Source organism: Hylobates moloch, unplaced genomic scaffold (assembly GCF_009828535.3).
Source record: "Hylobates moloch isolate HMO894 unplaced genomic scaffold, HMol_V3 SCAFFOLD_6, whole genome shotgun sequence".
Taxonomy (NCBI): domain Eukaryota; kingdom Metazoa; phylum Chordata; class Mammalia; order Primates; family Hylobatidae; genus Hylobates; species Hylobates moloch.
In genome coordinates this window covers 150,133,356-150,160,645 of record NW_026652281.1, presented here as the reverse complement: position 1 = coordinate 150,160,645, position 27,290 = coordinate 150,133,356, and the positions used below count along the sequence as shown (strand labels likewise).

The following is a 27,290-nucleotide window of genomic DNA, read 5'->3' as shown; positions in this document are numbered from 1 at the left end:
AGGCATGTCGCTCACCCCAGAGCTAGGGATTCGGTCACCAGGAGCTCAGCAAAGTGTTCTGATGAGAACTTGGCCCTTTTAGACAAAGAGTGTAGTTATCTACAGCCTAATCTACTTATGCAACAGACATAGAGAACTTAACAATAGTTGTCTATTACTATTCTGAATTCCCATGTGCCTGGCACTGGGCCATGATCTTTAAGTTCATGAGCCCCAGGCCGGGTGGGTGGCTCACACCTGTAGTCCCAGCACTTTGGGAGTCTGAGGCAGGCGGATCACTTGAGGTCAGGAGTTCGAGACCAGCCTGGCCAACATGGTGTAACCCTGTCTCTACCAAAAATACAAAACTTAGCCGGGTGTGGTGGTGCGCGCCTGTGGTCCCAGCTACTCAGGAGGCTGAGGCAGAAGAATCCCTTGAACTCGGGAGGTGGAGGTTGCAGTGAGCCGAGATCGCGCCACTGCACTCCAGCCTGGGCGACAGAGCAAGACTCTGTCTCAAAAGAAAAAAAAAAAAGTGCATGAGCCCGTGTTGAACTCCTCACTTCAGCCTATGAAGTAATTGTAATTATTATCCCCACTTTGCAGTTGAAGAAACTGAGGCCCAGGGAAGAGGCTAAGGATCTTGCCCAAAGTCACATAGTAAGTGGCAGGGCCAGGATTCAACCCCTGATTATCTGATTTTCAAGGCCAGGGCTCGTAACTAGCACACCACTATTTATCTTGTGTGCTGTGCCAGGCTCTGGAGTTACAGAAGTCAATCAGGCACCCCTGAGGGAGCTCACATTCTGGGGAGCAGATGACCTTGCAAACAGGCTACTCCATGCAGTGTGAAAGTAAGTCGATGACCCTGCAAGACTTTCTACCCAACTAGTCCTCACTGAGCCTTGAAAGACAAGTAGAAATTAGCCAGAATAGTAAGAAGAAAAACAGGCCAGGCATGGTGGCTCACACCTGTAATCTCAGCACTTTGGTAGGCCGAGGCAGGCAGATCACCTGAGGTCAGTAGTTCAAGACTAGCCTGGGCAACATGGTGAAATCCCATCTCTACTAAAAATACAAAAATTGGCCAGGTATGCACCTGTAGTCCCAGCCACTCATGAGGCTGAGGAACAAGAATCGCTTCAACCCCTGGGAGGCAGAGGTTATAGTGAGCTGAGATCGCACCACTGCACTCCAGCCTTGGCAAAAGAGTGAGACTCTGCCTCAAAAAAAAAAAAAGAAAAAACAAGTAAAACAGTTTTGTTTGTTTGTTTTTTGAGACAGGGCCCTGCTCTGTCACCCAGGCTGGAGTGCAGTGGTACTCCATAGCTCACCGCAGCCTGGAACCCCTAGGCTCAAGCCATCCTTCTGTCTCAGCCTCCTGAGGAGCTGGGACTACAGGTGTGCACCACCACACCCAGCTAATTTTTAAAATGTTTTGTAGAGACAGAGCCTCGCTATGTTGCCCCAGCGGGTCTTAAACTCCTGGCCTGAAGGGATCCTCCACCTCAGCCTCCCAAAGTGCCGGGATTACTGGCATAAGCCACCGTGCTGAGCTGATAAACAGGGCTTATAACGCTTGCTGAGAATTTTCACATATGTTAGTTATAGTATGCGCCAAGCTTGGAATAGACAAGGAAGCCAGTTCTCAGGTTGAGGAGCTTGATGATAAAGCTTACAGGTGAAAGCAAGATAGAAAGCAGGTCTTTAAATGCAACGTGCTTTACCAGGGACCGTGGTTTCCTTGCAGTAGCCACATTGCATTACCTCCTGATTTCTTTCATCAAGTAAAATGGATTCCCGTATTAAATGGGAAACTGGACCAATAATCTTCAACATCTGTACCAACTTTTCAGACATGATTCTAAGCCTCTAACCTGATCAGCAATGTAGGAAACTAGTTTGTCTCCTTTGTGCTCATAATGCTTCCCCAAAACTTAGCCCCAGCAGAAATCCTATGGTCCTTAAGTTCTAGTCCAAGCACCGCCTTCTCCAAGACCCATTTCATCCTGTTAGTGCATCTCTTTGGACTTGTTATATATGTATCTTGACCAACCCTCTACTAGAGGGCCAACTCCTTGAGAATAGGCACTATTTCACTGATCTTTGTTTCTGGGAGGACTTTTACATAGAATGTCTTCAATAAATAATTGTGCAACTGAATTGAGTAGCTAAGAAGGGGTGAGATCAGTCAGAACAAAATTAGAGAAAGAAGTTCATTTCTACTTTCCCCTCCCTCCCTCCCTTCCTTCCTTCCTTCCTCTCTCTTTTCTTTTCTTTCTTTTTTCTTTTTTTGATGGAATCTCGCTCTGTTGCCCAGGCTGGAGTGCAGTAGTACGATGTTGGCTCACTGCAACCTCCACCTCCCAGGTTCAAGCGATTCTCCTGCCACAGCCTCCTGAGTAGCCGGGATTACCAGCGCCCTCCACCACACCAGGCTATTTTTTTTTTTTTTTTTTTTTTTGTATTTTTAGTAGAGATAGGGTTTCACCATGTTGGCCAGGCTGGTCTCAAACTCCTGACCCTAAGTGATCTGCCCGCCTCGGCCTCCCAAAGTGCTGGGATTACAGGCGTGAGCCACCGCACCCAGCCAGGGATGTAACTCTTTTTTTTTTTTGAGACGGAGTCTCCCTCTGTCTCCCAGACTGAAGTGCAGTGGCACGATCTCGGCTCACTGCAAGCTCCGCCTCCCGGGTTCACGCCATTCTCCTGCCTCAGCCTCCCGAGTAGCTGGGACTACAGGCGCCTGCCACCACGCCCAGCTTGTTTTTTATATTTTTAGTAGAGACGGGGTTTCACCGTGTTAGCCAGGATGGTCTCTATTTCCTGACCTTGTGATCCGCCCGCCTCGGCCTCCCAAAGTGCTGGGATTACAGGTGTGAGCCACCACGCCTGGCCGCATGTAACTCTTTAGACACCAATTCTGTCTAAATCTGTCGGTTTCATCTGTGAAAGGAGAAAAGTTAGTATCTCAGTATTATATATGTGGGCTAGTATTGACCTATAGCTCCCTCTATCAGCCAATCTGTCAAAAGCATTTTATCACACACCAAATGAAAACTGTCCCCCTTCTGTGACCCATCAAATGAAGAAATACTCTGCCCTAAGGGTGCTAAAGTCTTCAGGAAACAAATCGGACTCTGAGCGGTGTGGTCCAAGGACCCCTGGGGAGTCCCTGAGACTCCCCCAGCAGGTCTTTTCTTTTCTTTCTTTCTTTTTTTGAGATGGAGTCTTACTCTGTCACCTAGGCTAGAGTGCAGTGGCGTGATCTCAGCTCACTGCAACCTCCATCTCCTGGGTTAAAGCAATTCTCCTGCCTCAGCCTCCCGCATAGCTGGGATTACAGGCGCCTGCCACTGCGCCCAGCTAATTTTTGTATTTTTAGTGGAGACGGAGTTTTACCATCTTGGCCAGGCTGGTCTCAAACTCCTAACCTCGTGATCCACCCACCTTGGCCTCCCAAAGTGCTGGGATTACAGGCATGAGCCACCACGCCCGGCCACCCCAGCAGGTCTTTTCTAACTGTGAATCTCTGTAAGGCTGAATTTTCTTCCTATAGTTCATCTAAAACAACATATCACATCAGATTGAATAAAGTAGTATTATGAGAATGCATTTGTCTTCTATTAAACCAGGGGTCAAGGAATTCTCCCAAAATGTAACACAATGTTACTCTTCCAACTACATTTCTTGCTAGTTTTGGAAAAAACAGCTATTTCTCAAATAAATGTTATGTTAACATGTTATGGGTTTCTTGTTGCTCTTTTTATATGAATTTAAAATAAATATGTTGGCCAGATGCAGTGACACACGCCTATAATCCCAGCGCTTTGAGAGGCTAACGCAGGAGGATCACTTGAGGCCAGGAGTTCCAGAGCAGCCTGGGCAACATAGTGAGGCCCCCATCTCTACAAAAAACAATTTTGACGTGGTGCTATCTCCTATAGTCCTAGCTACTTAGGAGGCTGAGGAGGGAGGATTGCTTGAAGCCACAAGTTCAAGGTTACAGTGAGCTGTAATTGCACCACTGCACTACAGCGTCGGTGAAGAGTGGGATCTTGTCTCAAGTAACAATAATAATATAATAAAATTAATATGTTAAAATTTGAAGTTTTAATTTCTAACATGGCAGATATCAATAGCTATAACCTATATAAATGTAAGTTCTTGGGTCCTCCATAGTTTTTAAATGTGCAAACAGGTCTTGAGACCAAAAAGTTTGAGAAGCACCACTAGAGGAAAAGCCTCAGAGGCCCCCCAGCAGCATCAAGTAAACAAGAGTTGACTGAAACACTATTGTGCAACGAGCCGAGGAGCCCTTCTTTCCTAAACTCAGTCCTGTAGGTAAAAACAGGCATGCAGAGTCACGAAGATATGGTGTCATAAAGTCCCTTTTCAAGCTACTCTGGAAGCTTGGAAGTTACTGGGCAGCTGAAAACCCTAGCAGGATTTATTACTCCTTAGCCCAGTGGTATATACGGAATGTGCACTGTGTATGGCCACCAGTACTACTGCTGCCACCATTGCTGGAGTGATTGACACCTGCCAGACATTGGACTAGGTGCTTTGAATTATCTGTCTCATTTAATGCTCATGACACTGAATATAGGTATTTTTAAATCTATTGTACATAATTCAAAAAGGCTTAGATTTGGTTTATTTATTTATTTATTTTTCTGAGACAGTCTTGCTCTGTCTCACCCAGGCTGGAGTGCAGTGGCACGATCTTGGCTCACTGTAGCCTCTGCCTCCTGGGTTCAAGAGATTCTCCTGTCTCAGCCTCCTGAGTAACTGGGACTACAGGTGCCCGCCACCACATCTGGCTAATTTTGTATTTTTAGTAGAGACAGGGTTTCACCATGTTGGCCAGGCTGGTCTTGAACTCCTGACATTAGGTGATTCACCTGCCTCGGCTTCCCAAAGTGCTGAGATTACAGGTGTGAGCCACTGCACCCAGTCCTAAAAGGCTTGTAACTTGTCCAAAGCATAGCTGTTTTCAGTGACAGAACTCAGATCTGAACATGGCTCTTCATAGCTCCTGTTCTTTCCACTAAGCCATGTTGCCTCTCCTATTTCTTTTTTTTTTCAGCAAAATAATTTTATTTCCTAACATACGGTAACATATACATCCAATATGTGCTCCCCTTGCACATCTATTCACAAGTGACTTCCAAATGACAACTGCTTTGATATTTAAGCATGTGCTAAAAGTTATCTTAGTTGAGATACGAAAAATGCTTTAGATGGATAACATTCTGAGTATATTGGATTAGTCACAGCAGAATTTACTTAGATGAGTTCTACAAATTTAATGCTTTGAAAAGCTACTACTTTTACATCTAATACATCCAGATGAACACGATGCAGCAATATCAGCTTGTATTCCAGAGAAATCTCATTAGTTTTTCTGGTGATGGAACCACTTATCCATGTCTGTTGGTACTGTGCAGGCAGATTCACAGGGTGGTGGTAAAGCATCCACAATGGCTCCGGCAGCATCAGGATCACACTTGAAGGGGCTCTCAGACACAGTTGTATTCATGCAACTGATTCCTTTTCCATTCGTTTTCTTAGTCACTAATGCTTTCCAATGTTCACGAGTACTTTTAATAACATCAATTGCAAAGTCCTTATCTTTAAATTCTGCATTAAAAGCAAACTCATTTTCTGGTTTTCCATCAGGAACCTTATACCTTCTAAACCAGTCCACAGTAGCTTCTAAGTAGCCAGGTTTCAGCCGTTTGACATCACTGATATCATTATAATTGGCTGCATCAGGATCATCCACATTAATGGCAATGACTTTCCAGGCGGTTTCCCCTTCGTCAACCATAGCCAGTATGCCTAGAACTTTCACACCAATTATTTCACCTCTTGCACATACCTTGCTTCCAATTTCACACACATCAATTGGGTCATTGTCACCACAACAGCCAGTATGTTTATCATTATGCCCTGGGTCTTCCCAAGTCTGAGGGATGGCACCATAGTTCCAGATATATCCTTTATAGAGGAACAAATTCGCAACATAGCGAAGTTTTCTTTCTTTCACATCTTGTTTAATGGGGTTTAAAGGGTCCTTTGTAGCAATCTCCATTTTTGCATTAGACCAGCGTGGTACTTCAACTACCACGTGGAACACATCCTTATCTGCATAAATTGGAATATCATGAAATGGAGAGATATATTGTCCTTTCTCATTTTTGAGGAAGACTTGGTACTCCAGGGAGAAGGGCACGGCGCGCTCCTCGGTGCTGAAGCCACTCATGGTGCTAGAGTCCAGCCGCCACCACTGCCACGGAGCAACCAGCTCACACATGGCGCCGACTGACAGCCTCTCCTATTTTAAGAAATAAGTCGGCATACAAAGAATCCTAAATTACACACAACTTCACAAGATTCAGACATCATCTGCTGCATAAGATGAGACCTTTAAAAGCCTATTCTAGAACTAGCCACCCTCTTGCTAAGAATAAATTGGAACATGGTTGATTTAGTGTTTTTTTTTTTTTGAAATGGAGTCTCGCTCTGTTGCCCAGGCTGGAGTGCAGTGGTGCAATCTCGGCTCACTGCAACCTCCACCTCCCAGGTTCATGCCATTCTCCTGCCTCAGCCTCCCGAGTAGCTGGGACAGGTGCCCGCCACCACGCCCAGCTAATTTTTTTTGTATTTTTAGTAGAGACGGGGTTTCACCGTGTTAGCCAGGATGGTCTTGATCTCCTGAGCTTGTGATCTGCCCGCCTTGGTCTCCCAAAGTGCTGGGATTACAGGCATGAGCCACCGCACCCAGGCTCTTTTTTTTTTTTGAGACAGAGTTTCCCTCTGTCACCCAGGCTGCAGTGCAGTGGTGTGATCTTGGCTCACTGCAAGCTCCACCTCCCGAGTTCACGCCATTCTCCTGCCTCAGCCTCCTGAATAGCTGGGACTACAGGTGCCCGCCACCACGCCCGACTAATTGTTGTATTTTTTTTTTTTTTAGTGGAGATGAGGTTTCACCATGTTAGCCAGGATGGTCTTGATCTCCTGACCTCATGATCCTCCTGCCTCAGTCTCCCAAAGTGCTGGGATTACAGGTGTGAGCTGCCGCACCCGGCCAATTTAGTTATTTCTGATGGCAAAGAATATTTTCTTATCTGTGCATGTTTTTGTTACTATGGTGTTCAGATAATAAATCAACCTTCTATAGCTGTTTAAATTTGGATGGCCTGCTTTTCTCATGAAGACTTTCTCATGGATCAAACTTTCAATAAACCTTCAATTGTACAAGAATATAATAAATACTGTTTTTGGAAGGATACAAACGAAACTGGAAACAGTGCCTCTGGAGAGAACTGAGTGACTGAGACTCAAGGTGACAAAGAAACATACTTTTCACCATCTACTTTTTTGTTTTACCTTTTAATTTTGTACCATATATAAGCACTACTTATCTAATTTTAAAAATACCAGTTTAAAAGGACAATGCACAAGACTCTGGTAAACTATCAGATAGGAACTGCTCAAAGTCTGCAGCATCAGCAGAGAATGGTGGACTCTTGATTAGTAGGGTTCTCTCTGGTTCCTGGAAGATTCAATTACTTGCTCATCCAACTCACGTCAAGTTCTGTGGCTTCTGGGTGCAGTGGTTCATGCCTGTAATCCGAACACTTTAGGAGGCCAAGGCAAGTGAATTGCTTGAGCCCAGGAGTGGAAGACTATCCTGGGTAACATGGCGAAAACTCGTCTTTACAAAAACCACAAAAATTAGCTGGGAGTGGTAGCATGTGCCCGTATAGTCCCAGTTACTTGGGAGGCTGAGGTGGGAGGATCGCTTGAGCCTGGGAGGCAGAGGTTGCGGTGAGCTGAAACCATGCCACTGCTCTCCAGCCTAGGTGACACGGCAAAACCTTGTCTGAAAAAAAAAAAATTATGTGGCTGAACATCTCATGCCTATGCAATGTGAAAGCAGACATTCAAAAGCAGTTATCTGAAATTTAAAAGTTTGGCATCTTCCCAGAATAGCAGAAGGGAACCACTCAAGGGAATGGACATCTGCAAATGTGATGAAAAGGTCAGTAGAAAACTGTATAATTCATTCATTCCAGAAAACAAGCTAATACCCCATATCCTGAACTTTGATAGGCAGGCCCACTCATCTGGCATTCTCCAATCCTCATTTCCTGCAGCAGCCCAAACACATCACTGTTGCCCTTAAACCCTTGCCTTTTTTCAAGAATCAGTATTTGTCTCAACTCCCTGGAGAAAAACTTTTCTCTATGTTCCTGTGAACAAACTCCATTGCCAATCTCCTTTAAGAGACAATAGCTAAAACTTCCTGAGCACTCTGTGCTTTACACACAGTATCTCAAGTAATAAGTCTGACAACTCTATGATGTAAGTACTAATTTTATCTCCATTTTATAAATGACAAGCCTGAGGCCCAGAGAGGTTAAGCACTTTGCACAAGGTCACACAGCTAGGAAATGACAGAGCTAAGATTAGAACTCGAGGCCTAGTTCTTGCTCTTGATCATGCATTATTATTATCAACCTGGCTCATTATAAGCAGTATGGTATGACTTGGATACCTACAGGGGGATTGCAGCTCTCAAAGCTCTTATTGGTCATTTTTCTTGGAATAAGTTGCTGAAAACAAGCCAAGTCTGATTCCTAGATGATATCATAACAAATTTACTAATGAAAGTAATGGCTGGAGCCTGGAGCTCAGACCAGGTATCAGACTATAGAGTAAAGAGCTGTGAGTTTAGTATGAAATCTGACTTTCATGCAACTCTTAGAGTCCTAAAATATGTATTGGTTGAGAACAAAGACAAGAATCAAATTAGAAAATATAAATTTCAGAATTTACTAGTTAACCTACTCATTATACTCATTAGATACATAGCTCAGCATGTTAATGATAATACAGTTGCTGTATGGTGGGCACCTAATCTGTTTGTTTTATTTTTGAGGCAGGGTTCCACTCTGTTGCCTGGGCTGGAGTGCACTGTCATCATGGCTCACTGCAATCTTGACCTTTTGAGTTCAAACAATCCTCCCCACCTCAGCCTCCTGGGTACCTGGGACTACAGGCATGGGCCACCACATCTGGCTAGTTTTTAAATTATTTTGTCGATATGGGGTCTCACTATGTTACGCAGGCTGGTCTGAAACTCCTGGGCTCCAGTGATCCTTCCACCTCAGGCTCCCAAAGTGCTGGGATTACAAGTGTGAGCCACTGTGCCTAGCAGCTTTTTACATAGATAGAAAAACAGAGAATCAGAAAAATGACCTCCCAAGGACAAGAGCAGGATTTGAATCCAAATCTGTCTGACTCCAGGGACAGGACAGTATCTGTCTACCTTGTATCAGTGAGTTCAGTGTACCAATGCCAAGTCAGAGAACACATCTTGAGTTTTGTGGTTTTTGAACTCCCTGATTTTTTTTTTTTTCTGAGATGGAGTCTCGTTCTGTCTCCCAGGCTAGAGTGCAGTGGCGCAATCTTGGCTCACTGCAACCTCCGCCTCCCGGGTTCAAGCGATTCTCGTGCCTCAGCCTCCTAAGTAGCTGGGATTCAGGCGCGTGCCACCACACCCAGCTAATTTTTGTATTTTCAGTAGAGACAGGGTTTCACCATGTTGGCCAGGCTGGTCTCGAACTACTGACCTCAAGTGATCCACCCACCTTGGCCTCCCAAAGTGCTGGGATTACAGGTGTGAGCCACTGCGCCCTGCCAAACTCACTGATTTCTTTTCTGAAAAATAATTGCCTCTTTGAGTGCAGAGTGAATGTCAGAATTGGACATATAAGTAAACTGAACAATGATAGTGAAATTAACATTTGTATACTCATAGCTTTCAAAGAGTACTCAGAAACGGCCCATCTGATCTTGCCATTTTATCACTGCATTTTCGATGAGATAGGAAGGCAGAGCAGGTATTATCATCTGTTTGGAGGTCCAGAGATGAGTAACTTTCTCAAAGGCTGACGACTGCCAGGTGGCAGAGCTAGGATTAGACCTGGACAGTTGGGGATAATGCTTTTCTAAGTAGCACTACTGGCTGCAAACACATAGGTTCTTGTCTGTTCCACATAAATGTCCAGTCTCTTATCAGACTCCAGAGAAAGGCTGACAAGAATGAAGGAAGGAAGACTAAAGGTAAGTGGCTAATGTGGGAAGTGAATGGCCTTTGATGCAATTTGGCTCAGGTTCAAATCTTGGCTTCTTTTCTTATGCTGTGATTTGGACAGTTAACCTAAGTCCGTTTTCTTCATCAGTCAAAATGGGAAACAACACTGATTCAATTAACATTTATTAAGAAACTCCAGAGTGTCAGATAAGCCATTACTAGAAAGTCATAAAAAGCTGTTTGATACATTTTAATCAATACATTATTATTTTTTAGGCTAGTCATGGTGGCTCATGTCTAATTCCAGCACCGTGGGAGGCCAAGGCAGGAGAATCACTTGAGGCCAGGAATTTGAGACCAGCCTGGGTAACATACTGAGACTCCCATCTCTACAAAAAAATTTATATATTAGCTGGGTGTGGTGGCACATGCCTGTAGTCCCAGCTACTTGGGAGGCTGAGGTGGGAGGATCACTTGAGCCTAGGCTGTCAAGGCTGCAGTGAGCTGAGATCACACCACTGCACTCCAACCTGGGTGACAGAACAAGACCCTCTCTTTAAAAAAAATTTTTTGTGTTTTTTTTTTTTTAGGACAGGTGCAGTGGCTCATCCCTGTAATTGCAACACTTTGGGAGGCTGAGGCGGGCGGATCACTTGAGGTCAGGAGTTCAAGACCAACCTGGCCAACATGGGGAAAACCCGTGGTGGCACACGGCTGTAATCCCAGCTACTTGAGAGGCTGAGGCAGGAGGTTCACTTGAACCCGGGAGGTGGAGGTTGCAGTGAGCTGAGATAGCGCCACTGCACTCCAGCCTAAGCAAGACGGAGACTCCGTCTCAAAAAAAAAGTTTTTTTTTTTTTTTTTTTTCCCACAGGGACAGAGGATTTTGCATGTGACCCTGGAGATACATTTTCTAAAAAGTTTTATTCACCACATACCTCTCAGACAAAGGAACTAAATCTTTTTTTCTTTTTTTTTTCTTTTTTTTTTTTGAGACGGAGTCTTGCTCTGTCCCCCAGGCTGGAGTGCAGTGGCGCATCTTGGCTCACTGCAAGCTCCGCCTCCCGGGTTCACGCCATTCTCCTGCCTCAGTCTCCTGAGTAGCTGGGACTACATGCGCCCGCCAACATGCCCGGCTAATTTTTTTGTATTTTTAGTAGAGACGGGGTTTCACCGTGTTAGCCAGGATGGTCTCTATCTCCTGACCTCGTGATCCGCCCGCTTCGGCCTCCCAAAGTGCTGGGATTACAGGCTTGAGCCACCGCGCCCGGCCAGCCTAAATATTTTTTTCTAATTAAAAAAGTTAATTTTTTTTTTATAGTGGTGGAGTCTCAGTAGTTAACCAGGCTGGTCTTACACTCCTGGGCTCAAGCCATCCTCCCACGAGTATCCCAAAGTTCTGAGATTACAGGTATGAGTCACTGTGCCTGGCCAAAGGAACTAAATCTTGAAGATGTAGTTCCTTGAAAGTTAGACCAGGAGTCTAATGCGGAGGCCAATGGAGGCCAGGCAAGAAGCGTATGGGAGCAGAGCAGGTGGGATAGGGAACCGCCAAGCCCTTGGTTGCACTTAACACTGCAAAACAGGGAGAGCCCCATGGAGCCAGGTGAAGCAGGTGATTCTCTGTGGAGTCTCCCACATTTTAAATGTTGGAAATTTTTTAAAATTATAAAATATAGTGAAAAACAGTATCTCAGTTAAATCTTTCCTGTAGGCTGCCAGTTTCTCAAGTTAGTTCCAGAAGAAAAGGGGCTTTTTAGTCACATGAAAATGGCAATTGCAAAGTCAAAACTTTGAGAAGATAAGCCTGTTCAGGGAGCTGCACATGATTTGGTTTGGTTGGCACTTGGAGAGAAAGCTGGGGAAGCACAAGTCAGGAGGCCAGAGAGCAATCTATCAGGCCTGAGATGTGACAGTGCGCATTACGACTGCTACTGAGTGGGGCAAATCCCTGCGTCAAGGACCAGAGCATGGCAGTTCATGCCTGTAATCCCAACACTTTGAGAGGCCAAGGCAGGAGGATCATTTGAGCCTAGGAGTTCAGGACCAGCCTGGGCAAGATGATGAGGCCTGTGTATATAGGACTAGAGCCCTGCCCTTTCTACTTCATCAGCACAAGAGTTCAGGCAAGAGGAGGGCCATTTAACCCTACCTCTGCGATTTTGCTGTTCCACACATTAAATAGGAAAGACTGGCAAAAGGGAATTGATAGTAAGTGGAATTTATTTATAAAACAATGCAAATACTATTTGGAATTAGGAAGCATTTCCCATTTTTATTCATAAAATTATTAATTAAAATTGCAAACGTAGATTTACACAGCCACAGGTAACAAAACAGGAAATGAAATGTTCCAGAGACATTCTGAAAAGTTCGAAAGAAACACACACTAGCCTCAAAATCTCCGGTTAAACCGTGGTTGCACAACAGATTCTATTTATTCCTGCATTTTCTCAATAATTTCTTCTTTATATTTGCCTTTCTCTTTTCCGACTTGTCGAGAGTTGGCTTTGTGTTCAAGAATTTTTTTCCGATCCTTGTCCAGTTTTAGCCTGCTGATAACCATCTGCCGGGAGTGAGAAAACAGATCTTTATTTCCGCATCCCCACCAGCTATTGAGCAATATAGACATCATAAGTTAAGTAAGACCTCAGCCACTCAGCTTTTAAGGAACTGAAACTCTGGAAGGAAAACAGACCCTATAACACAATATAAAATAGGAACACAAAGGAGAAATAGCATGTTCCACCAGGTAGGCATGAGGGCTACAGGAAGATATATTCTCTCTTATGCCTCTGAATATTATGTGGTAGGGGAAGTGATGCCTGGAACACTTGGAAGCCTCTTGCAACCAGCTCAAAGACACAGCCATCAGCCGGGCGCGGTGGCTAACACCTGTAATCCCAGCACTTTGGGAGGCTGAGGTGGGCGGATCATGAGGTCAGGAGATCAAGACCATCCTGGCCAATATGATGAAACCCCATCTCTACTAAAAATATAAAAATTAGCTGGGCGTGGTGGTGTGTGCCTGTAGTCCCAGCTACTTAGGAGGCTGAGGCAGGAGAATCGCTTGAACCCAGGAGGCAGAGGTTGCAGTGAGCCGAGATTGCGCCACTGCATTCCAGCCTGGTGACAGAGCGAGTGTCCGTCTCAAAAAAAAAAGACACAGCCATCACCAAGAAAGGCAAAACAGAAAAGAGAAGAAAAATCTGGATCCTTGATGATATCACAAAACTACTGAATCAGTCAAGTCCACCTGGCCCACCTCAGCCAACTGTGCAGGGAGTACCAAAATACCAATAACTTTTAACAGTATTGACACACTCCATGGCTGCTATTGCCACTCAGTCCTTGACCATACCTTGCTCGGGTGAATGCCCACGTGGACGATTGTGCCGTTGGCCTTCTCACGCTGCACCCGCTCGATGTAGATGACATATTTCTTTCTGTACACCTGGACTACCTTGCCAATTTGCTGACCTTTGTAGTGTCCTTGAACCACCCAAGAGAAAATACAAAAGAGAATCCCCCTCCATTTGTAGTGCATGATCATAACGAGGAAGCTAATCATCAGGAACACATGGGCTAAACATATAACTTTGTCAAAAGCAGCTTAATCCTGGCAGTCAAAAATTAGCTACTTTTCTGATATAAATCTGTGCTGTGTTATGGTTGGGTGGAGATTTTTTTTTTTTGAGACGGAGTCTCGCTCTGTTGCCCAGGCTGGAGTGCAGTGGCGTGATCTTGGCTCACTGCAAGCTCCGCCTCCCGGGTTCACGCCATTCTCCTGTCTCAGCCTCCGGAGTAGCTGGGACTACAGGCGCCCACCACTGCACCCGGCTAATTTTTTGTATTTTTAGTAGAGACGGGGTTTCACCGTGGTCTCAATCTCCTGACCTCGTGATCCACCCGCCTTGGCCTCCCAAAGTGCTAGGATTACAGGCATGAGCCACTGCGCCCAGCCGGGTGGAGATTTTTTACCTGGATCCCACAGAAATGTGCGATATGAGCTTTAGAGGAAAAAGAATACAAAACTACATATAGAATATACTCTGAACCATATATATACATATATATATGTCAAGTATCCCTTATTCGAAATGCTTCAGACCAGAAGTGTTTTGGATTTAGGGTTTTTGGGATTTTGGAATATCTGCATTACTAGCTAAGCACCCCAAATCTGAAAATCTGAAATCCCAAAAGCTCCGAAGAGCACTTCCTTTGACCATCACATTGACAAGTTTCAGATTTTGGAGCATTCTGAATTTGAGATACTCAAACTATATGTGTGTATGTATATACATAATGTATATTACGTATGTGCATATACATGTGTATGTATTTATATGTCATATATATGTACCATATACATACATGTGTACTTACATGTAATATATACATATATGTATCACACACACATATATTATGTAATATATACACATATGTATACATATGTGTATATATGTATATATACACACACATTTCATATATATAGCATGACACAGTGGGATAAAATATATATATATAAATATTGGTAACAGCTACCATTAGGCAGGAAGTAGGATTATAGATGACTGTTTTTTTAGATTTATATTCTTCTAAATTTCAACATTTCTACATTTAATACAAATATTTTAAAGTCAGAAAAAAATTTAAAATCTCACAGACTGTTTTACTGTACTAAAAATCTACTCTATTCAAAAACCAACTAGATTAGGGTTTCCTTGAAAGCAAGAGCTTATTTATTTATTTATTTATTTTTGACACAGAGTCTTGCTCTGTTCTTCCAGGCTGGAGGGCAGTGGCATGATCTTGGCTCACTGCAACCTCCACCTCCCAGGTTCAAGTGATTCTCCTGCCTCAGCCTCCCAAGTAGCTGGGATTATAGGCACACACCAGCAGGCCTGGCTAATTTTTGTATTTTTAGTAGAGACCGGGTTTCGCCATATTGGCCAGGCTGGTCTCGAACTCCTGACCTCAAGTGATCTGCCTGTCTCGGCCTCCCAAAGTGCTGGGATTACAGGTGTGAGTCACCATGCCCAGCCACAAGAGCTTATTAAACACTATGCATGTGGGCCGGGCACGGTGGCTCACACCTGTAATCCCAGCACTTTGGGAGGCCAAAGTGGGTGGATCATGAGGTCAAGAGATCGAGACCATCCAGGCCAACATGGTGAAACGCTGTCTGTACTAAAAATACAAAAATTAGCTGGGCGTGGTGGTGGGCGCCTGTAGTCCCAGCTACTCAGGGGGCTGAGGCAGGAGAATCACTTGAACCCGGAAGGCGGAGGTTGCAGTGATCCCAGATGGTGCCACACTGCACTCCAGCCTGGCGACAGAGTGAGACACCACCTCAAAAAAAAAAAAAAAAAAAAAAAAAAACCACCAGGTACGATGCGACTCTGATTAATAAGCATAGAGGAAATACCACTTATAAAGAATTAGAGAGCCCCAATACTCCTAAAATGTCTACGTATATAGCTTGTTCGGCTTACTTTCCAAGGCGATTTTTAGGTTGAAGAGGACAATCATATCTCAATGAAAAATCTACCACAGACCACATGACCAGAGACTCTCGGGACACACCTGGAAGAAGTCTTGTTAACTACCATCAAGACTGAAGAAAGATACATGTTTTTTAAGAGACAGGGTTTCACCATGTTGCCCAGGCTGGTCTCAAACACCTGAGCTCAAGAGATCCATCCACCTTGGCCTTCCAAAGTGCTGGGATTACATGTGTGAGCCACTGCCCCTGGCCAAGACTGAAGAAAGATCTTAGGCCGGGCATGGTGGCTAACGCCTGTAATCCTGGCACTTTAGGAAGCTGAGGCAGGTGGACTGCTTGAGTCCAGGAGTTGGAGACCAGCCGAGGCAACATAGCAAGACCCCGTCTCTACAAAAAAAAAAACAAAACAGTTAGCCAGACATGGTGGCATGCGCCTATGGTCTCAGCTACTCGGGAGGCTGAGGTGGGAGGATCACTTGAACCCAGGAGGTTGAGGCTGCAGCAACCTGTTTTTGCACCACTGTACTCCAGCCTGGGTGACAGAGTGAGACCCTATCTCAAAATAAAATAAAATTAAAAATTAATTTAAAAAATTTTTAAAAAGAGACGTGGACAACCTCTGGACATAGTGAAGAGGAAGATAGGAGACAGGATAAGACTAAATCGACTGGTCGACTAGACTGGAGAGGTGAGGATGAAGAGGGAAGGATGATACTCAGAGTCTGGCTTGGGCAACCAGGTGGATGGAAATGCCTTTGCCAGATGCAGAGAACATTGGGGAAGCCCCATATTTTAGGAGGAAATAGTTTAGTTTGGAACATGCTAAATTTGAGGCATCTGGGGACATTCTAATAGAGAATTCAGACACAGCTGGAATGCACTGGGCCAGCAATAGAGACGTGGGAGTCATCCACAGAGAGGCAATTAGAAGCTTCATTTTGCTCAAGGAGTGACGGTATGAGAAAAGGGCAGAATGTACACATGTGAGAAAAGCCAGCATTTTGGAAGAGCTTGTGAGAGATTAACATAGCCAGAGTGAATGGGAAATCATGGAAGTGTGGTGTTACAGCAGCCAAGAGAAGGATGTCAAATTCTGTGGGACTATCAGGTACACAGAGGATAAGGTACTTAACAGATCTGACAACAAGGTCATCACCAGTGGCTGTGGCGGGAATGCCTTCAGTGAGTGGTGGGATGGAAGCCATTTACAGTAAAGTGATGAGTGTACCGGGGAGAAGGTGAAGGTGAGAAAAGACAGTCCAAAGGAGCTTGGCTCTGAAGATGAGAAGGGGATAGATGTTTGAGGGGGATGGAAGGCTAAGGGAACTTTTTTTTTATTTTTTATTTTTAAAGAAGGGAAAACATGATTGTTTAAATGTTGATAGGAAGGAACAAGTATGGAGGAAGAGGGTAAAAGAAACTACAGAGAAAGAAGATAAAGGACCAAAAAAGCTCCAAGAGAAGAATGGAGTGGCACCCAGCGGCAGATGGATTAGGCTTAGGCAGAAATAGGGATATTTCTTTTTTTTTTTTTTTTTTTGAGACGGAGTCTCGCTCTATCGCCCAGGCTGGAGTGCAGTGGCGCAATCTCGGCTCACTGCAAGCTCCGCCTCCCAGGTTCATGCCATTCTCCTGCCTCAGCCTCTCCGAGTAGCTGGGACTACAGGCGCCCGCCACCACGCCCGGCTAATTTTTTGTATTTTTAGTAGAGACGGGGTTTCACCATGGTCTCGATCTCCCGACCTCGTGATCCGCCCGCCTCGGCCTCCCAAAGTGCTGGGATTACAAGCGTGAGCCACCGCGCCCGGCCTCTTTTTTTTTTTTTTTTTTTCTTGAGACAGAGACTTGCTGTGTTACCCATGCTGGAGTGCAGTGGCGTGATCTTGGCTCACCGCAACCTCCGCCTTCTGGGTTCAAGTGATATCTCATTGCCTCAGCCTCCCTCGTAGCTGAGATTACAGGCATGTGCCATCACGCCCAGCTAATCTTTATATTTTTAGTACAGATGGAATTTCGCCACGTTGGCCGGGCTGGTCTCAAACTCCTGGCCTCAAGCGATCCACCCGTCTTGGCCCCTCAAAGTGTTGAGATTACAGGCGTGAGCTACTGCACGAGGCCTGGGATATTTCTTTTATTGTAACAGGAGGGAAAGAAAATAAGAGGGGTGGAACTACAGGTAAACGTGTAGGTGTGGAGCCACGATTTCTGAAAGTTCCTGGCTGATAACTTCAATTTTCTCTGTAAAGTAGGAGGAACCATCACCTACTCAGAGAAAGAGGAAGGGAAGGAAGATTCAGAAGATCCTGTGAGAGGAGGCAATATTAACAAACCCAATCAGGGCTATTTTATTTCCCTGGTGGAGAAGTGTTCAGCCATATGGCCTTCGGCTGAAACAATTCATACCTCTTAGGCATTCAAAAAATGGCAACAGGCAGCCGGGCGCCGTGGCTCACGCCTGTAATCCCAGCATTTGGGGAGGCTGAGGCGGGTGGATCACCTGAGGTGAGCAGTTCGAGACCAGACTGACCAACATGGTAAAACCCGATCTCTATTAAAAATATGAAAATTAGCCGGGCGTGGTGGTGTGTGCCTGTAATCTCAGCTACTTGGGAGGCTGAGGGAGGAGAATGGCTTGAACCCGGGAGGTGGAGGTTGCAGTGAGCCGAGATTGTGCCACTGCACTCCAGCCTGGGCAACAAGAGTGAAACTCTGTCTCAAAAAAAAAAAAAAAAAAGGCAACAGACCAGACACTGTGGCTCATGCCTGTAATCCCAGCACTTTGGGAGGCCAAGGCAGAAGGATTGCTTGAAGCCAGGAGTTTGAGACCAGCCTGGGCAGCAAAGCAATACCTATTTTTAAATAAATAAATAAATAAATAAAAAATAAATGTCTCTATTAAAAATTATATATATATATATATATATATTCAACAGCAGCTCCTTCTCCCTCTTTGCCCTCCTTCTCTATCTCACCTTCTACATCTTATCTAGTCAAAAAATTGTTTTCATTCATTCAACAAATATTGACTGACCCTTCTCCTCTCCAAGTGTCAGGCTCTGCACTGAGGTCAGACAACAAACAAGATGAACTCTCTGGTTTCATGGAGCTTAGCCTGATGGCCAGTAAGCAGTTAATGAGTACATATAAAAATACATGACCACTAACTGGAATAAGTCACATAGGAACTTACTGGGATGATTAAAAATGGTCTTTTTAATGGTCTAATCATAATTAGGGTAATGGCTATTTGGTTTTACAACTGCCAAAACTGACCTGTGCATTTTACTGTGTGTAAATTATGCCTCAGTTAGAAATAAAATTATTTCAAATTGTGCTTGCTGCTACGAAGAAAAAATAAAGAATGCTATGCTATAATATTGGTTAAAAGATCTGGGAAGGCTTCTCTGAGGAACGGACATTTAAGGTAAGACCCGAAAAATGAGGAGTTACCTAGGTAAAGGAGAGAAAGAAAAGCACTCCAGGCAGAGAGAACATTCCAGTGGGAGAAAAGATCAAGGTGTATTTAAAGACCCCAGAAGCCCAGTATGGTTAAAGTGTAGAGCACATGGGCATTAGGAGGAGATGAGGATGGAGAAGTAGACCAGGATTGGCCCATACAGGGCCTTGCAGTCAATGATTTTAGATTTTTTTTTTTTTTTTTTTGAGACCGAGTTTCACTCTGTTGCCCAGGCTGGAGTGCAGTGGCACAATCTCGGCTCACTGCAACCTCTACCTCCTAGGTTAAAGCGATCCCCCTGCCTCAGCCTCCCGAGTAGTTGGGATTACAGGTGTGTGCCACCACACCTAATTTTTGTATTTCTGGTAGAGACGGGGTTTCACCATGTTGGCCAGGCTGGTCTCGAACTCCTGACCTCAGGTGATCCACCCACCTCAACCTCCCAAAATGTTGGGATTACGGGCATGAGTCACCATGCCTGGCCATGATTTTAGATTTTATAAGCACATCAGGCACCATTGGTAAGCACCTGGCTAACTCCTCATTTTTCAGGTCTTCTCTTAAATTTATTAGTTCCTCAGAGAAGCCTTCTCAGGTCCTTTAATCAATATCATAGCATCCTTTACATTTTCTTCATAGCAATGAACACAATTTCAAATCATTTTATTTTTAACTGAGGCATCATTTACATACAGTAAAATGCACAGGTCAGTTTTGGCAGATATAAAACTGCCAAAGGATTTTTTTTTTTTTTTGAGACAGAGTCTCACCCTGTCGCCCAGGTTGGAGTGCAGTGGCGCGATCTTGGCTCATTGGAAGCTCCGCCTCCTGGGTTCACGCCATTCTCCTGCCTCAGCCTCCCAGGTAGTTGGGACTACAGGCGCCCACCACCACGCCTGGCTAATTTTTTATATTTTTAGTAGAGACGGGTTTCACCATGTTAGCCAGGATGGTCTCAATCTCCTGACCTCATGATCTGCCCACCACGGCCTCCCAAAGTGCTAGGATTACAGGCATGAGCCACTGTGCCTGGCTGGTTTTGTTGTTGTTGTTGTTTTTGAGACAGAGTCTCACTGTCGCCCAGGCTGGAGTGCAATGGCACAATCTTGGTTCACTGCAACCTCCGCCTCCCGGGTTCAAGCGATTGTCATGCTTCAGCCTCCTGAGTAGCTGGGATTACAGGTGTGCACCACCATGCCTGGCTAATTTTTTGTATTTTTAGTAGAGATGGAGTTTCACCATGTTTCCCAGGCTGGTCTCAAACTCCTGAGCTCAGGGGATCCACCCGCCTTGGCCTCCCAAACTGCTAGGATTACAGGCATGAGCCATCATGCCCAGCCTGCCAAAGGTTTTAAATAGGACCTAATTTGCAAATAATACCACTCTGTGGAAAATGGACAAAGGTAAGAGAGCTGCAATGCTGCCTTGAACTGGACTGGAAATAGATTCAAGACTTACTTTGGAGGTAGAATCAACAAGCCTTGATGGTAGATTACAAGAGGGGGTTAAGGAGCGTTGTTAAAGATAACGAAGGTTTAGGGGCATATGCAACTGGGGAGATATAAATGGCACTTACTCGAGATGTGGAAGATGGGAAGAGAGTTGGATTCTGGAGGCAGTGAGAGTGTTAGGATCAAGAGTACTCTTGGATAAGAAGCTTGAAATGTCAATGGGCTACCTAAATAGAGACGTTCAGTAGGTAGTCAGATCTATAGGTCTGTGTTATAGGTAGTCAGATATATAGGTTGTCTAAAGTGGTCTGGACTGGGATATAAAAGAGGGAGTTGTTAGCACACAGCAGACATTTGAAGCTCTAAGAATGGATTATTACCTATTCTTTTCCTACGTAGAGAACACAAAGCAGAAAGAGATGCTAGATGTGTCCACTGGATTCAGTCACGAAGGGGTTATTAGTGATCTACGCCAAGGTAGGTTCTATAATGTAGTGGGGACAGGGAATAGACTGAAGAGTATCCAAGACTGAATGGGAGATGAGGAAGTGTAGACAGCTCTCTTGAGGAGGTTGGTTATGAATAGAGAACAAAGTGTAGTAGCTGGAAGGAAATGTGGGGCTAGGGAAGTGAATCCAAATTTTCCAGCTCTCTTTGAAAATCCAAGAATCTAACAATGGGCCTGCATTTCCCCCAGGCATCAATGGGCTAAAGGTAGATGATTATATCTTATATGTGAGGCTTCAGCTTTCCAGTTTGCCATTTTCTTTTTTTCTTCCCTTATTTTTCTTCCCTTATTTAGGGAAGTGAGCTATCCCTACCTATCCCCCATAAGTATTTGCAATTCCCCCATTCTAGAACATGTCCGATGGGAAGGATCCAGGAGAGAGGGGGTTGAAACTGCTGATCCTACCTCTGAACTACTTTTTCCACTCTTCCTGCCACACTCCCAGCTTAACTCCACATTTTTTCCTCCTTAACATATCCCCAAACCTTCAAAGATTCCCAGTGTCTCAGACGATACACCAAGCCTCATCACCTTATGTCATTTCATTCTCTAAGACAATAGTTCTTAACTGAGTGAGGGAAGCATTTGGCAATATCTGGAAATATTTTTGCTTGTCACAACTGTGAAGGGAGGGAGTGCCACTGGCATCTAATGGGGAGAGGCCAGGGATGCTGCTAAACATTCTACAATGCACAGGACAGCTCCCACCACCCCCCTCCCCCACAACAATTATCCAGTCCAAGATATCAATAGCGCTGAGGCTAGGAAACCCTGCTCTAAAACGTGATCTCCATGAGAACAAGGGCCTTGTCAATCTTGTCGTAGAACAATGTCTGGTAAGTGCTCCATAAATATTCCTTTGAGAAATGAATCTAGCCCCTGCTTATTTCACTCATCTCCAACTCCCTTCCCTCCTCTCATGCATTCTAAGCTCCAATGACAGAGAACAGAGGGCTTGTACGTTCTCACATGGGCCGGTCTTTTAGAAATTATCAAAGAGTGACTCGCTGCATCTTTACCATTTCTCCTGCCAAATCCAATGCTATCACATGGCCAGCTCCCACAAATCTCTGTCCATCAATCCCACTACACCCAAATATACAAAAACACTACTCTCACTGCAGCACTTTCCCATACAGTCTGGTTCAACAAGCCACCTTGGGCAACAACACTTGGCAAACTAGCAGCCAGAAGGTTAAATCAAAAGTATTTTTGGCGGGGCACGGTGGCTTACACCTGTAATCCCAGTGCTTTGGGAGGCTGAGGTGGGAGGATCACTTGAGGCCAGGAGTTCTGAGACCAGCCTGGGCAACATAGCAAGACCCTATCTCTACAAAACAAACAAAAAAGCAGGTTTTTGCTTGGCTGACATACTGTTTTATTAAATTTTATTATTACTATTAAATAATTAAATGCTCTAAAGCAACGCAGGCACTCTGGTGGCTCTGAACCCTAACTGGCCTAACACATCTGAAGGGTCACACTACTTGCCAGAGTCCTGAGGCATGTGAGTCTGTGACTGCTCCACGCATGACGTTCTTAGGCAAAGGTGTCCGAGCGCCACTAGCGCTGGAGGGAGACGTACCTGGACCTCGTCGTCCTTGCGGATGGGCATGGAGCGGGCATTGTACTTCTGCCGCAGCTCCTTGGAGAGCGGGGATGACATGATCTTCCTGCGCACGTGTGAGGGGGCACTGAAGTGACGTTTGCGGTTTTTACTGCCGTCCGAGGTCACGAAGGGATTGGACTTCATGGTGACCCTCTATAAAGGGCGGAGACAGACGGAATGAAGCGGCGCTCAGTGGGTTACAGGGGCCTGTTCTCGACCCAAGACACTCCTCCTCAGCCCCGCACAAAGGCTCTACGGGGGAGGTGGCCTCTGAAAAGGCAACTGAGGGAGGAGAGAGAGATGCGACTGGTCCATCACATAAAGTGAGACGTGTGTGGAGGTCGCATGCCTGACTAAAGGGGTCGTGGGGGAGAGGGTGGCACTGGGACCTTGAGGCTGAGGAAGGAATGCTAGGGTTAGGCAGGAATGAGTGGTCGGGAGGTCACTCAAAGAGAGCTGTGGGGTGACATGTGTTCCTGCGACACATAGGGCAGGGTCTCACGGGGCGGTGGGTTTCAGAGTCCGAGAAAACTCCAACTTCCACTCACCCGGCTACTAGCGGCCTCAGACCCTGAGTGCGCAGGGCCGGAAGTGAGTGTCCGTGGCGCGCGAGCGCAGAAAGACATCGAAGTCCCATTTCCGTAGGCGCGAAGTAGAATGGCGCCCCCAGCGGCTTGGGGTGGGAGCTCAGTGCCTCATTCCTAGGGGCCCCGGGAGCGCGATGCCAGTGAGTACAGGGGCCTACTTGTGTAGGGCCTGCGGTAGAGGCTTACTGGTGTTCTTTTTTTTTTTTTGAGACGGAGTCTCGCTCTGTCGCCCAGGCTGGAGTGCAGTGGTGCGATCTCGGCTCACTGCAAGCTCTGCCTGCCAGGTTCATGCCATTCTCCTGCCTCAGCCTCCCGAGTAGCTGGGACTACAGGTGCCCGCCACCACGCCCAGCTAATTTTTTGTATTTTTAGTAGAGACGGGGTTTCACCCCATTAGCCAGGATGGTCTCGATCTCCTGACCTCATGATCTGCCAGCCTCGGCCTCCCAAAGTGCTGGGATTACAGGCGTGAGCCACCGCGCCTGGCCTACTAATACTAGGTTTTATTCCGGGCCCTTCACAGTTAATGTTGGAGACCTCTGGAGGATGGCCACACCTGGGCTATTTGCAGAAGCCTGGACAGCACGGCAAGCGGAGTTAAAGCAGTTAAGGCAGTATCAGCTGAAGAGCCACCCAGCTGTGCGTTTGCCCAGGCTCCAAGAATAAGGAGGTTGGGGGGCAGTCCTAAGAAAGGAAGTCATTACCCATCGGCAACCCAGTAGCAGACGCTGGCATAATGGTGCACACACAGGAAAGGTCAGAGGTTCTTCTCAGAACAGTCCTTAGGTGTTAGTCAAACCCATGCCCTGCCCCAAGGAGTTAATTCATTCATTCATTCACTCACTCACTGGTTCTTTTTATTCACTCACTTCTCTATCACATATCCATTTATTGTCATTCACCTACTTATTTACTCATACATTCATTCATTTTCTCATCAATTTATTTGGTACCTACACGGAGCCAGGTACAGGTCTTGATTAAAGAGATCTGGGGAGGAGTGCTGCAAAGAAGCTCAGAGCCTCACTGGTGAAGGAAAGCCATGTAAAGACAGATCTTGAGAACCCAAGATCAAGGAATATCCATGATCAAGCAGAGCAGAGAAGGCTTTTTGTTTTGTTTTGTTTTGTTTTTAACATGCTATGTGGTTCAGGAAAATTAAAACAGGCACAATGATATCCTGGACGACAAGAGCCGGAGGCTGTCATTCTAACAATGTCGTGGGACTGGCTGTCTTGTCTCATGCCCACCCCTGGAAACATGTGCAGGAACTCAAGCACCTAGCACAGAGGAAGTGTCTGGTGAGTCTTTTTATTTCTCGAGGCAGTGGCTGCATGGGGAAGTGCTTGAGCCCTGGCACCCAAATCGCCTGGGTTTGGATCTCTGCCACTTCCTGGCTCTTTGGCTTTGGAGAAGATATTCAGCCTCTTGGTCACTCACTTTATTCCCATCTGAAAAATGGGAATAATGATAGTACTTACCTCATTGGTTTGGTGTCAGGATTTTTTTTTTTTTCGAGACAGAGTCTCGCTGTGTTGCCCAGGCTGGAGTGCAGTGGCGCAATTTCGGCTCACTGCAACCTCCACCTCCCGGGTTCAAGTGATTCTCCTGCCTCAGCCTCCTGAGTAGCTGGGACTACAGGCGTATGCCACCATGCCTGGCTAATTTCTGTATTTTTAGTAGAGACAGGGTTTCACCATGTTGGTTAGGCTGGTCTTGAACTCATGACCTCAAGCAATCCACCTGCCTCAGCCTCCCAAAGTGCTGGGATTACAGATGTGAGCCACCACACCCGGCCTGGTGTCAGGATTAAATGAACCCTTAGCACAATACCTGGTACAGAGGAAGAACTTAATAAATGTTGGAATTTATTTATTTATTAGATGAATAATAATGGCTCTTCTTAATATGCTGAGCATTTACTGTCAGGCATTGTGCTAACAGGTTTACAAGCATTACCTCATTTCAGTCTGTTAAATAACAGTATGAATTGTCCCTTTTACAGGTGAGAAAACTGAGGCTCTGAGTGAGATGGGAACAGAGGATGGACATAATCTACCATTAGATGCTCAATATGGTTATTATTTATCTTGCAGCCCATAAAGATAATAATGCGATCCGTATTTATTAATCTAGGAGGATGTCTGTTAAGTGAGGGCTAAGCTATACAATAATATGAACAGTATGATCCCATTTTGCTTATCAAAAGGCATCACTAAAATATCATCATTAAATGATCATCTCTGATTAGTGGGATTATGGGTGACTTTCGTTTTTCCCCTTTTACTTTTTTAGTATTTTATGATTTTCCTCCAGTGGGCTTATGATCCTGTGTTATTTGTGTAATTAAAATTACATTTTGAAGATTTAAAAAATTGTAAGAATGCTATCCCTGCAAATTTTTAATTTAGATTTTCTCTGCAGGTTGTTTTAAAGGAAAAACAAAACCAAAAAAACACCTCCTGCTCTGACCACCCCTATTTCCAGTTTTCCCTTTTGGCACAGCAAAGATGACCTTGGGACTGAGGTGGAACCATGTAATTCTTTTTTTTTTTGAGAAGGAGTCTTGCTCTTTCACCCAGGCTGGAATGCACTGGCGCGATCTCGGCTCACTGCAGGCTCCGCCCCCTGGGGTTCATGCCATTCTCCTGCCTCAGCCTCCCGAGTAGCTGGGACTACAGGCGCCCGCCACCTTGCCCGGCTAATTTTTTGTATTTTTAGTAGAGACGAGGTTTCACCGTATTAGCCAGGATGGTCTCGATCTGCTGACCTCGTGATCCGCCCGCCTCGGCCTCCCAAAGTGCTGGGATTACAGGCGTGAGCCACCGCGCCCAGCAGAACCATGTAATTCTTCAGAATCCCAGAGTCAGGCAGACTGGGTATGAATTCCATCTTTATTAACTGCATGACTCACTGTGTGGCCACGCCAAGTTACGAGGTCTCTCTGTTTCCTCCTTCCTAAAAAGGAGATAACATCCATCTTGAAGGAAGTTCTGGCCTGAAGAGCAGTCACTCTTGCCTGGCGTGCAGAGAATGCCAAATCATATCAATGAGTGGCCAGAATGAAGTGCATGACCTCATCACTCCATAACTGACAGGAAACAACTGCTGGGGCAAGAAAACACGGTCTCCAGTGAGTGTTCTTGTCCACACACATCCCCACTCACGTTCCTGAACCACTGCATCTAACTGCTGCAGCAGCTAATGAACCTTCTGGAATAAAGGACCAGTTTCTTAAGAAGGGATTGAGACCTCCAGTGGCCTGCCACATTGTTTCCGGCAAGAATTTAAAAGTTATTTGTAACATATAGTAATAAAAACAAACCACAGGCTGGTGCCATGGCTCACGCCTGTAATCCCAGCACTTTGGGAGGCTGAGGCAGGCGGATCACCTGAGGTCAGGAGTTCGAGACCAGCCTGACCAATATGGTGAAACCCTGTTTCTCCTAAAAATACAAAAATTAGCTGGGTGTGGTGGTGGGCACCTGTAATCCCAGCTACTCAGGAGGCTGAGACAGGAGAACTGCCTGAATCTGGGAGGCGGATGTTGCAGTGAGCCGATATCGCACCATTGCACTCCAGCCTGGGCAGTGACTCTGTCTCAAAAAAAAAAAAAAAAAAAGAAAAAAAGAAAAAAAAAATCTGGCCAGGCGCGGTGGCTCACGCTTGTAATCCCAGCACTTTGGGAGGCCGAGGCGGGCGGATCACGAGGTTAGGAGATCAAGACCACAGTGAAACCCCGTCTCTACTAAAAATACAAAAAATTAGCCGGGCGTGGTGGCGGGCGCCTGTAGTCCCAGCTACTCGGAGAGGCTGAGGCGGGAGAATGGTGTGAACCCGGGAGGCGGAGCTTGCAGTGAGCCGAGATTGCGCCACTGCACTCCAGCCTGGGGGACAGAGCGAGACTCCGTCTCAAAAAAAAAAAAAAAAAATCTAACCACAGCTACTATTTATGAACCCTAGTGCCACACCCCATTTCTTCCCAGGTTTCACCCCCTCTTCCCAGGTTTCACCCACCCCAGCCAGTGTTGTTTGCAACACTTCAGCTTCTCTCCTCATGAAGCACGTCTCCAGAGACGCCTCTT

General features: G+C 45.6%; 2 protein-coding genes and 1 pseudogene across 3 annotated transcripts in view; 1 reads left to right on the top strand and 2 right to left on the bottom strand.

Annotated features, from left to right (window-relative positions):
- RPL26L1 (ribosomal protein L26 like 1) overlaps window positions 1-23,263 on the bottom strand; it is a 77,029-nt gene extending 53,766 nt beyond the window's left edge. The window contains exons 1-5 of one of the 2 annotated variants that reach the window (XM_032158641.2): window positions 23,167-23,263; window positions 22,591-22,771; window positions 20,035-20,040; window positions 13,449-13,579; window positions 12,333-12,653 (exon numbers count right to left, since the gene is read on the bottom strand). In XM_032158641.2, the coding sequence (XP_032014532.2) occupies window positions 12,525-12,653; window positions 13,449-13,579; window positions 20,035-20,040; window positions 22,591-22,771; window positions 23,167-23,244 (525 nt within the window). In that variant the 5' untranslated portion in view covers window positions 23,245-23,263 and the 3' untranslated portion in view covers window positions 12,333-12,524. Of the gene's footprint in view, window positions 1-12,332; window positions 12,654-13,448; window positions 13,580-20,034; window positions 20,041-22,590; window positions 22,772-23,166 lie in introns of those variants that run through there. The other variant, XM_058440149.1, reaches the window with a different exon arrangement.
- On the bottom strand, window positions 5,054-6,506 carry LOC116471859 (inorganic pyrophosphatase-like). Its single transcript, XM_032158642.2, has one exon. The coding sequence runs from the start codon at window positions 6,296-6,298 to the stop codon at window positions 5,378-5,380; it is 921 nt and encodes a 306-aa protein (XP_032014533.1). The 5' UTR covers window positions 6,299-6,506; the 3' UTR covers window positions 5,054-5,377.
- Window positions 13,462-26,478, top strand: LOC116471857 (protein GVQW1-like; annotated as a pseudogene).
- The last annotated feature ends 812 nt before the right edge of the window (window positions 26,479-27,290 follow it).

Coding starts and splice junctions, on each gene's coding strand:
- LOC116471859 (XM_032158642.2), bottom strand. CDS start 6,298: ATGTGTGAGCTGGTTGCTCCGTGGCAGTGGTGGCGGCTGGACTCTAGC.